Raw genomic sequence first — 12089 nt, 5'->3', positions numbered from 1 at the left:
GTCCTGCTATTGATCAGGACACCCGTCTGTACTTGTGCCTTGCTTTCTGGCGTCGTTGTGTAATGTAACAACCCGTTCACCTTCACCACTGTGTCTGAATTTTGGCAGAGCGTTGCATTGGTGTTGATGTGCCTGGTGTTGGACTGACTGCTGATTTATTGTTCAGACCAGGGGACTCAAACACGCGACCCACAGGCCAAATGTGGCTGGCAGGACACTAGTTTGAGGCCCCCGCCTTGATATGAAAGTTTAAGTTTAGTGCGGCCCGCGCAAGTTTGATATGGATGCTGTATGGTATCATGTACCCAGAAAAAATTATTATGTTTGATTAATGTTCATGTTAAAGGTTAAATAACTGTTAATAGTTATCCTCCCTATCCGTGTGGAAGTGGTACGTTTTTGGCTATTTAAGTCTAAAGGAAATAACTTAACTTAGGTCGCTAGCTCGCTAGTTTGCGAGTTAGCATGTGTCTCAAGACCCTGCAGTTGCGCAATATGTTGTAAATAAAAAGAGAATAAATGTGACTATAGTCGTGTTTTGTCATGTCTACAGGGCTCTAATAATGCTTTGTTCATTTTAATCTGAAAAAAATAATTTGTCTACCCACCAACTATATGTGGTTTCTTAAGTTTTTATTATTTGCCGTTTTATTATTATTATTATATTTATTTATTTATTACTGATTGATTTTCTTTATTCTTGATTTGTTTATTTATTTTTCATCTAAAAAGTAAGATATTTGAGAACAGTGTAATGTTTTATCAGAACTTTTCTTGTTGAAAATTGGAACCAAAGTGAAGTTTTTTTAATTTGTTTGTTTTTAATAAATGCATTTTTTTTTTTTTTTTTTTTGAAAACCTGATGCGGCCCAGTCTCACCTAGACCCGAGCTCCAGTGGCACCCAAGTAAATTGAGTTTGAGACCCCTGTTTTAGACATTTCAAGCTAAATTCTTCAGTCGTATGTCATAGAAATTGACTTAAAGTCAAGTAACAAATCTTAAAAATGAAGCCCTTTTTTTTTTTTAAACCAGTTAAAAGCCTACATATTTGGTTCAAATTTAAAAATGCTAATATTATTACTAGCGGTCCTCTACTTATGTGTGAGTTCTGTTCCTAAATTAACACTTAAGTCACTCACATAGTACATAGAACACATGAATGCCATAAAATACGGTAATAAAACACTATCTATTATACAAGAATTAAATAAAATGGCAATAAAAGGATTCATAATTTACTTTATTGGGAAGAGGAAGAGAAAGTGCAGGGGAATCTGCAGAAGACGCTGAGGTAGAGGGTGCAGGATCACCTCCTGGGATACAGTATTGATTCTGGTCTTCCAGTCAGAACACAAGCAATCTTATGAGCTGAGTTATCCTTGTCGCTTTCACCGGAGCAGATCTTTTTACATAGTCATGAATCTTGAACTTAATGAATTGCGAAAAGTCAATGCATAAGCGACACCATTCGCTCCTTGTAGGCTGTATCGAACCGCGGAGCCCAACCTATCGCTCGCGTACCCCCTGGAGATCCATGCACCTTAGTTTGAGAATCCCTGCTCTATAAAAAGTTGGAATTCTCACAAGCAACTCAATCTGTAGTTTCAGTTTTCCCATTCTCTATGCCCGACCAAGCTGAGATACTTAATTAGCAATTTTTATTATTAAGGACACTCTTTCCCCCGGGCTACTTGCTGTCTCACAAGGCCCAGCACAAGAACGAGCTGACCCCCAAAAGACCCCAAGCAGAGCAGGGACAGGTGCAGGGAGATGATGGGAACAAAGGATGATTACGGATGGGTGCTGTGCAGGAAGGGGGGTAGCACAAGGGAATTGAATTGGTGTCCTGGGATGGGTAAAAATAAGATAAGATACTGTTGTTACTTCTCTGCATTGAGTTGAAAGCCTTTCCCGGAATGAGATAACATCTTAATATGCTTCAAGGTTGTGTTGGCGTTTTGTGTTTTGTCATAATGTGGTACAACCTGTTCAACCTTAACTGTTAAATATGAAGTACCGGAGAGGAATTATTGTTATATTTGACTGCTACATTGCCTGCTACACTAACTTAAAATAAATACATGCATTCATCTTTTTTTTTTTTTTTTTTATCTCCACAGTGAATTGAATTCCAAACTGCAAGACACTCTAGAACAAATCGAGGTAGGTACATTCGGCTTCTGTCTAAGAGAATTATTATGAGAGGCAATATCTGTAAAAGTACCTTTAATGTTGTTTAGTGTCGGGCTCTACGCTTTAATGTTGCAAAAGCTTCTTCAGCTTCTTCAGACATCTCATCACTCTGGGTCTGGCCAAATATTGACACACTCAAAAAGTCATTATTATGAGTGCAAAGGGATGCAAATCATATCAGTTTCATCTGGAGTCGGGTTGCAGTATTTCGCTGTGATAAACGTTCCGCCAAGCATATTTTTTCTCCGCACCACCGCCTCGGCGCTTGACTAGATTAATTACTTTTGGTTCTGTCTGTCCACAAAAAAGGCAAGTGTGTGAGAGTAAACACAAATAATGCAAAACCTTGAGTTGAGGTGCTAGCTTATTTACTTGTCAGCTTTGTTAGTCAACAAAAGAAAATCATTTTAAACTCAAATGAATCTTGGCAAAGAACAATACACACATCTAGTAGATGACGTTTTTCCACAAAGGCATTATGCAAATCACATGTTGCGACAAGGATCTAAACAAGGGGTCTCAAACACGCGGCCCGCGGGCCAAATGTGGCCCGCAGGACACTAGTTTGAGGCTCCCGCCTTGATATGAAAGTTTAATGTTAGTGCGGTCCACACAAGTTTGATATGGATGCTGTATGGTATCATGTACCCAGAAAAATGTATTACATTTGATTAATGTTCATGTTAAAGGTTAAATAACTGTTAATAGTTATCCTCCCTATCCGTGTGGAAGTGGTAAGTTTTTGGCTATTTAAGTTTAAAGGAAATAACTTGAAGGCTACCGTTTAGGTCGCTAGCGCTCTAGTTTGCGAGTTAGCATGTGTCTCAAGACCCTGCAGTTGCGCAATAAGTTGTAAATAAGAAGAGTATAAATGTGACTATAGTCGTGTTTTGTCATGTCTACCAGGCTCTAATAATGCTTTGTTCATTTTAATCTGAAAAAAATAATTTGTCTACCCACCAACTATATGTGGTTTCTTAAGTTTTTATTATTTGCCGGTTTTTATATTTATTTATTTATTACTGATTGATTGATTTTCTTTATTCTTGATTTGTTTATTTATTTTTCATTTTATTTTGTGAAGAAAAATAAAAGTAAGATATTTGAGAACAGTGGAATGTTTTATCAGAGCTTTTCTTGTAGAAAATTGGAACCAAAGCGAAGTTTAAATTTTTTTTTTGTTTTTAATAAATGCGTTTTTTTTGTTTTTTTTTGGAAAACCTGATGCGGCCCATTCTCACCCAGACCCGAGCTCCAGTGGCCCCCAAGTAAATTGAGTTTGAGACCCCTGATCTAAACGCTATAGAGAATATGCACATTTGGCTGCATTAACAATGTCATGTACTGCTGTTGGTAGTTTTCCTAATTTGTGTATGTGTGGTTCTATAGTGGAACCTTAGTTTGTGAGCGTTCTGATTTACAAGTTTTGATTTTTGACAAATTAAGATATTTCTCTGTATTCTAATTGAGTGTTGAACAAAGCATCCACACACTACTGAATGCATAGTGGTTCTTTTAAAAGTTGGGACACTGCAGACAGATTCCGGCAAGAGAATTCTTGAATCATCTTATGTGTGTGTAGGTGGTTTATTTGCTCATAGTACACACAAAACAATGAACAACTCTGTATCAGTATCTTTATCAGTGTCCTTTGTTCATTTTATGTAAGTCATTGAACAAAAGCGCTTGTCTGTGTAGTGTTATAGCATAGAGGACGCAGGGTTGCTAATAGCCTTTTCCCATTACAATTAGTGGCTTTAACCATGTTTTTTACACACCAGCAAAACACATTACACGTTACCGATGTTGTAGAAAACCTAATATTAAAATGCTAAAATTACTTTCCATTGAGAGACATCTTGAGGTAACCGCTTTTCTTGAGAAACTTCCGGATCGGAAGTCACTGGACATTTTTTTTATATGCATTCGGCAGTGGGCGAAATCGCCATTTATTATCAACACGAAGACCGTCAACTATTAAACAGTAAGTGACACAAACCGGTACTCTTTGAAAAGCACCCAGCAGAGTGGGTGGAATACATTAAAACAGACCGTTTTCGCGGGAACCACGAAATCCAAAAAAAATACATCTGAATAGGTGCAGATTCTGGAAGATCTAGAACGCTTTATGTGCTTGTTATTGTGTGTAGCTGCCGAAAAATTAGCATAATAGGTGCCCTTTAAGAGTCATAGCAAAGTAACGTTCGTTACAATAGAATTTGTACAATAGAATAGAATAGTTTGTACAATAGAAAACAATAGAATTGTACATCTAATTGTACAATAGAATTGTAACAAACCATGTAAAGGTTCCCAGTTAACACAGGTTGCAGGGGGAATGGTTTAAGGGACTCTCAGTACATAAAGTGATCTTCCAATAAGTATATAGCTCCAACCATATGTTTCATTTTTCATGGGCTATTTACAGTACATACAAGATTGTGCCTCAGTCAGCACTTGGTGTGGTAGATTCGGTGTGTCAAGGTCACATCTTTTTTTTTTTTTTTTTTACCACCCTCTTTGTGTTCATTTCTCACATCTTTTTTTAAATCTCTTTGTCAGAAACACACACCTACTTCATCCAATTAGCGCCACCTCTGCTTTGTGTATGAGCCATACATCTGCACATCTATATCTAAATCCCCCGGTCTTAACGTTGATAATCCCTCTCTGTCTTCCTCCCACCCGCCTTTGTCATCCATCTGTTTCTGCCTCCAGGAGCAGCTTGACGTTGCCCTGTCAAAGACTTGCAAGCACTTTGATGTTGCTCACTATACCAAGGTCCAGCTGGCCTACACACTCCTGGGGAAAACGCAGGTGAATTGTTTGACTTCTATTCAAGGTCACCGCATTGTTTCAGCACAAAGGAATGAGCTTTCACTCATGTTAATTATTGTTTCTTGAACAAACCTGCTCTTTGGAATTAATAATTTGGGAGATTGACACTCATTAAGATGTGTTTTTAACAAAAAATGGGTTTACACTGGTCCTGCAGTGGTAGGCAATTTTGCGTTAGTTGCATGCCGATGAATAAATTGGTGATAAACAGGTGGGAAGTATGTGTAACATTTTTAAAGCATGCACAATTCACGTACACAAAGGGGTTTTGCACCACCTCTTGGAGCAAATCTTGGTAAATTCTGTAGCCTTTTGGGTCTTTCTTGTGAAGGTCTAGTAGTAAGTGATCATAATACCCGAAACCTCCTTCCTGCACTTTCTGCAGCTACGAGGTCGTCTACTGTATGTAGACTTATCTTTCTTTTCTGCATTGAGAGCTTCTTCCACATCTTGTCGGTCCCATATCAATAGAGGAATTAATGAAGTTGCTGTTGCGTGGCGTCACGCGGGACACAGCGGGACCAAATAATGCCACAGCTGCTACAAGGATGGGGACGTGGTGGTTGACACATGCAGGAACAGTCTAGGTGTAAACAGTACTTGACATGGTGTAAATATGTTGTATGGGAGCGTTGTCATTTTGTGCCAATATGTACCATTTTCAGCCATGAATTGCTTAGCAAGTCCACAAACTAGTCTTGATGCTTTTCAGGCGTTCCATAAATTAGGACAATGTGGAGGATTTCCATTGTTCTCTCCTCCATTTTGGTAATGGTAATGGTTTTATTTCATTTGAACATGCATCAGATTACAATTGAATGCATCACATAATCAGTCCCCAGTTCCAAATGTCCAAAAGGAGTAGGAAGAAGCAAAGCTTATTAAATCCTACCCCTCCATCTGGTACTTTTACAATCAGCAACTGTTACATTTGTTCATAGACTTTCTTTTTTGTCATTGCACAATAACACAGCAGTGAAAGTGGCAACAAAATGACGTTGCCTGGCTCCCATGTAATAATAAATAATAAATAATAAATAATAAATAATAAATAATAAATAATAAATAATAAATAATAAATAATAAATAATAAATAATAAATAATAAATAATAAATAATAAATAATAATCTTCCTGCTTTCCTAATATAGTTGAGGTTTTTTATTTATTTATTTTAATTTTTTTTGGTCATGTACCGATGTATGAGGTACTTTTGGGGGTTGCTACGGAAAAATGTACGGAATAGCTACCACACAGAAGATGTGTTCAAAAGTGTATACAAATCCTTAACTTTAAGTTTTAGGAAATTCCATCTAGGTAGCGCTCTCTTATAGTTGGATGCTGTAAGATTTTTAGCCACAAAACTGAAGCAGGAAAGTCAAATTGGATTGCCGTGCTTCTTACTTATAGGAGTTTGCTCAATAGTCTTGAGAGATATGGCAATTCATGGCGCTACCATTGTGTTTAGGTGAGAACAGACCTAAGCCCATTTTAGTATAATGAATTAAACTTGGTAACGCTTCCCCCTTAATGAATTTCTTAACTGGAACAATTGGTGATTTCATTTATAAAAGGAATTAATGTCATAAATTGGGGACTATTTTCAGCTGGGATTTGCAACGGCCAAGTGCAGGAAGAAAGAAATAAAAAGTGCAGAGCCCATGTTCATCTTAATGAAGGAACATGTCACACAGAGAAACAGTGTGGCTCGCTGATGAGCTTTTAATAGATCTAGGACAACAATGGATCTCTCTGACATAGAGAAAACGCTATTAGGCTTTGACTCAAATGCCAGTGCTTGTTAAATGAACACTCAAAACCTAAGATGGAAGTCAGTTTTCAGTTTTGCAAGGAGTTTGAAGCACTAACTCTGTGTTAAATGTGATATTTTCTTGCCACTTTTCCTTCATAAGGGATGTCTGATTTTGATCTCCAGTTGGTTAGTTGGTGAATAAAGCCTTTGTCACGACTCCTCCGGCAATCTTATTTACATACACTAATACTCAAACCAAGTGAACAGTGCATGTTTACTCTCAGAGTTTAATTTGCAATATCTGCTGCTTTCTTCACATATCCACAGTGGCAGATGAATGTGACATCTTGATTTAATCATTTTCCTAACTTTGTCTTTGGCTGCTTCTGCAGACTGCTATGGACCAGCTGCACATGCACTTCACCCAAGCCATCCACAACACCGTGTTCCAAGTGGTGCTGGGATATGTCGAGCTCTGTGCTGGCAATGCTGATACCAAGTTCCAGAAAATGCAATATAAGGACCTATGTACGGTAAGACACTGAGATTACAGTATATCGGCGGGGATCCGTGTTTTGTTTGTGACATTTTTCTCATTTGGGAACTGCAATGACAGAATTCAAACATGGTACAGGGTATTCATCATAGAGTGACATGAACTTGTAAAGGGAAACGCTATCAAACCCATACTTTAAAGTCCTCATAACACCAAAAAAAAACCAATAATGAAATGAAAGTACTCAAAACCGTTCCTTTGTGATGTCACAGAAGGGTAGGCTTCCTTGTGCGCGGTGGTTGGAGCGATACGCTCTCTTCCCTCCACCAAGCTCTGGCAAGCTCAGGCAGAAGTTATTGGAGTTGGTGATTCCCAGCAAGAGAAAAATACTTTCATCTGTCAATGACATTTCACACAGGTCTGTTTTTATGAACATGAACGTGAAATATCAATTAATTATTAATGTCGGACACGCTGTGCGTCCACAGAGTGCTCACCGACGTCCGGAAAGTGTAATGACCACATTTCTACTACCGATGTTTTGCTAAAATTGTCTGCACTCAGTAAACGCAACGCCCTTATGTATGGTATCAAGTTACCACCTAGTGACCGAGTGTGACCAACCACAGTGAAGTGGGCGTGCCTGGAGACGGGCCGTGGGTGGAATAAATTAAAACCGTTTTAGCGAGAAACATCCAAGAAATACAGCTGGAATAGGTGCAGACTCTGGAAGACAGAGAAAGCTTTCTGTGCATAATAACAACACATTGATGGAACTTCCGTCAGACATCACTTGCTCCACCTCCTCCTGTCCTGGAAAAATAGCCAAAATAAAGGTAATTATTTCAATATTTGTGCATAAATATGCCTTTGAGTGTTATTTGACACGGTGTAAATAACATGTTTTGGTATCATGAGCACTTAGTAAAGTAATTTGTCTTGCTCACAATGCATAACCAATGTACTGCAGACACACACGACTTTCCTGTTCTTGTTCTTCTTATTTGTCTGGGCATGAAACCTCTCGGTACCTGTTTTAAATAAATCCTATTATGCCGTCTAAGAAGCCTTAACTTTGTCAATTTATCATGGACTTGCTGGGGTGAAACGCAGAGAGTCCCCTAGAGATTATGCTGTAGAAGTTTACTGGTAGTAAAGTCCTCCGTGTGTATTTCTTGGCGATCGTGTGTTTCTGTCCCATTTCATGGCATGTTCCAACTATCACACTTTTCTTCGAACACTGCTTTTTTGTTGATGTGTTGTTGTTCAGCCGGCAGGGCTGTCATTCACCAGATTTTCAATGCCCCGCCCTTTACCTCTGACTTTAGTGTTCTTTTTATTTTTTTCCCTTGATATACTGCATATACAGTATGCTACGTTCTTTGCAAGGTCAGCAGAATCTCTGGGTCAAGGCATGTTTTTTTTTTACCTGTGTTGGATTGCATGATGATGTACAGATTAAATAACAAGTGAAGACCTTTTTTTAATGCAAAACTGTAATGAAGTGACCTCTCTTTTTTGGGGGGGTATTTCAGCTTTTTTATTGCACTTGGCGAATATTGCATCTGGAAAAATGACCAGCCACAACATTAGGTACATGAGTGAAATCTAATGGAATTGGATAAAAGCGTATATACATACACACTCATTTTAGAGTTTATTTGATGGATAACCTGCCAGTGCTGATTTGCCTGGATGATCCTATTGATACCACACATACACACACACACACACACACATACTAAAACAATCTCAGCAATTTAAGCTTGATGGATTGTGTTGCTTACTGGCTTATTATACTTCATGGAGGTCAACACATGCATTAATCTATGCGTGTGCACACACACACAAATGTGTGACTTCATTGACTTCTATGGGAAGCCAGGTTTGCTTTTTTTTTCGCTTGTTGAGAACAATTTTTTTGTGATGATGCAGTCTGTTTTCACACATCTCAAAATCAAAGTGTGAACTTTGTACCCGTTCCTAAAAATGGCAACTTTCGTCACTCCTGCTTGGCGGAGAATCACAACTACGTCAATCGATGTGTTCCCACGATAAGCAAAGGTTGAATGATGTTAAAGCCCACATTGGACCCTACTATTGAACTTGCCTTTTAATTATATGACTTAAAATTCAAGAGCAAAGGGACCACTGGGGGAGGTCCGTTAGGATTATGAAGAGGTCATATTGATTTTACATCAACATCTCATCATTATTGGACAGACTCCTTATCAATCCCGTGGTCTGGCAAAACTATGTCTTGGTGGAATTCACCTGCAGTCTTTGAACTTGGACTAGAAAATATGGACGTCATTCTGTGTGTGTGTGTGTATGTATGTGTGTGTATATATATATATATGTATATATATATATAGCGTATAGTTCACCGAGCTCCTGATCTCATTTTACATCACTTTCTTTTTGAATTCTTCATCCTTGGCGCCGACATCATCCACTTGCAATAAACTTGCATGTCAACACCAAGGATGAAGAATTCAGAAAGAAAGTGATGTAAAAGGACATCAGGAGCTCGGTGACACACAGCTAGCAAGTAGTACACTTGCAAGCGTATAGTTCACCGAGCTCCTGATCTCATTTTACATCACTTTCTTTCTGAATTCTTCATCCTTGGTGTCGACATGATCCACTTGCAATAAACTTGCAATAAACTTGCTTGACATGATCCACTTGCAATAAACTTGCATGTCGACGCCAAGGATGAAGAATTCAGAAAGAAAGTGATGTAAAAAGAGATCAGGAGCTCGGTGACACACAGCTAGCAAGTAGTACACTTGCAAGCATATAGTTCTTCATCCTTGGTGTCGACATGCAAGTTTATTGCAAGTGGATCATGTCGACACCAAGGATGAAGAATTCAGAAAGAAAGTGATGTAAAATGAGATCAGGAGCTCGGTGAACTATACGCTTGCAAGTGTGCTACTTGCTAGCTGTGTGTGTCTTGTGCTACAAATAGTAGTCTTCATGCTTGTTGTGTACAAAACACGATCTGATGTCACATCTTCATTTTTTGACATGAGAAAGTGACAAAGACATTTAAATAAATCAAACAACAACGGCGGAACTTATTCTTCATTGATTCCTCAAGTTCTGCACCAAACACATTTTGGTATGTTGACATATTATTGTTGTTTAACCTATTCAGCCTCCCAGGTATGTTCTTTATGCTATGATACGGCTGTACCATAGGATACTCAAACAGGACAGAAAAGAAATCACAAATTAAACATGCCTATAAATGCCAGATGAGACACAGCATAATGATCCGTCTATGAACCTTCATGTTATATGTGGTACATTTTTTAGAGTGATCCTTCTTATAATGGTGGTAATAAAGAAAGAAATGACGATATCCCATGGGAAATCTACATCTTCTAGCCAATTCTCTAATCTGATTTAGGCTTCGTCAAAGCACTTTGATAATGAACCGAAGCTACAGCTTATTGGATAATTGAAACACTGTTACAGTAAATGGCGGCTTCTTTTGTTGGCTGGACGAGATGGTTTTCACTTGTCAGGAGTGCTACGAGGTCAACTTTTCTCATGTGTGTGTTTGGGTAATGTGGCGTATTTAATTTAATGCTTATTTTTATCCATATATTTAATGCAGACGATAGGTGTCGTCTACATCGTATGTACCAGTTATGATGACGTTCCTTAAGGAGCTGAGTTATTAACATTGGTACAGTGTTGATCATCAAAGAAAAACTTGGGTATGCCGGTATCACGTGATGTTGATGTTTACGTTTTACTGAGCATGCGCCATTGACTATTCCGTTTTGAATATAGCCATGCGTGTAGACCAGAGATTGGAATATTCCTTTCCATGTATACCACTGTTTTCAGAAAAGTCATTCAGAAAGATTCCATTCGGAAAGACAGAAAACTCATGTAAAGATTAAGATTAAGATTAAGATATGCCTTTATTCGTCCCTCAGTGGGGAAATTTGTACATGGATAATGTAACATCGCCCGTCTGTCTATTATTCATGATTTTCATTTGGACTCGTTTTGGTCAAAGTGCCAAGGACTAGTTTGTTGAAATCCTGGTTTTCGCCCAAAATTGCAGCTGAAAACCGAACTTTTTGACGTTTCCACAAAATTTCACGGTGATTTAAAATAAAAATATTTTTTTACCGAACCAGTGGAGAGTTTTCATGCATATCAAGGCCCTCAAAAATGATGAAAAATAACAACAAACTGAATTATTCTGTTTGTGGGAAGTTTATAGATTATTATCTTTGCATGTCACTTTATCATAGTTACAGTATTATAGATCGAAACCATAAAAAAGACAATGAGTGGGTTTTTATGTACCGCAGTTTTATTCCAAGTTTACTCCCTTGCATACCCACATTTTACATTTCAAAACCGCAGTGGCACAGCTTGGCAGATGCCAATGCATTTTGATGGGTAGCTGTTTTCAGCAAATAACAGGATCGTTGACAAAAAAATATTTTATGTCTACCTCCTCCCCCTCGTTGTCAGTCAGCCTTTATTGTGGATCTTCTGTCAAGCTGGGTTGAGTCCAGCAAAGGAAGACGGCACAGATGCTACACTTCACCCAAAATACACACACACTCACGCACACAATACAGAGCGATGATTGTGTGTAGCTGAGGTTGTATACCTCATTAAACCCACTTACACACACACATACACACACACACCTCATAACCATACATGGTCTTCCTGTCCCCCAGTTGCTTGGCAACATGCTACCGGCATTGTTGGCTCCTGAAGAACATGGAGAGTCAAATATATAGCACTTTTTTTAACCTGCCTGTCATT

At 38.4% G+C, this 12089-nt stretch overlaps 1 protein-coding gene across 3 annotated transcripts in view; it reads left to right on the top strand.

The window, feature by feature from the left end:
* vps50 (VPS50 EARP/GARPII complex subunit) overlaps nucleotides 1–12089 on the top strand; it is an 88370-nt gene that overhangs the window by 27922 nt on the left and 48359 nt on the right. For all 3 annotated transcript variants that reach the window (XM_058047747.1, XM_058047748.1, XM_058047749.1), the window contains exons 10-12: nucleotides 2122–2164; nucleotides 4913–5011; nucleotides 7177–7317. In XM_058047747.1, coding sequence (XP_057903730.1) covers nucleotides 2122–2164; nucleotides 4913–5011; nucleotides 7177–7317 — 283 coding nt within the window. The remainder of the gene's footprint in view (nucleotides 1–2121; nucleotides 2165–4912; nucleotides 5012–7176; nucleotides 7318–12089) is intronic.

The sequence above is a fragment of the Doryrhamphus excisus genome, chromosome 14 (genome assembly GCF_030265055.1).
Source record: "Doryrhamphus excisus isolate RoL2022-K1 chromosome 14, RoL_Dexc_1.0, whole genome shotgun sequence".
Taxonomy (NCBI): Eukaryota; Metazoa; Chordata; class Actinopteri; order Syngnathiformes; family Syngnathidae; genus Doryrhamphus; species Doryrhamphus excisus.
This window is presented reverse-complemented; position numbering and strand designations above follow the sequence as displayed.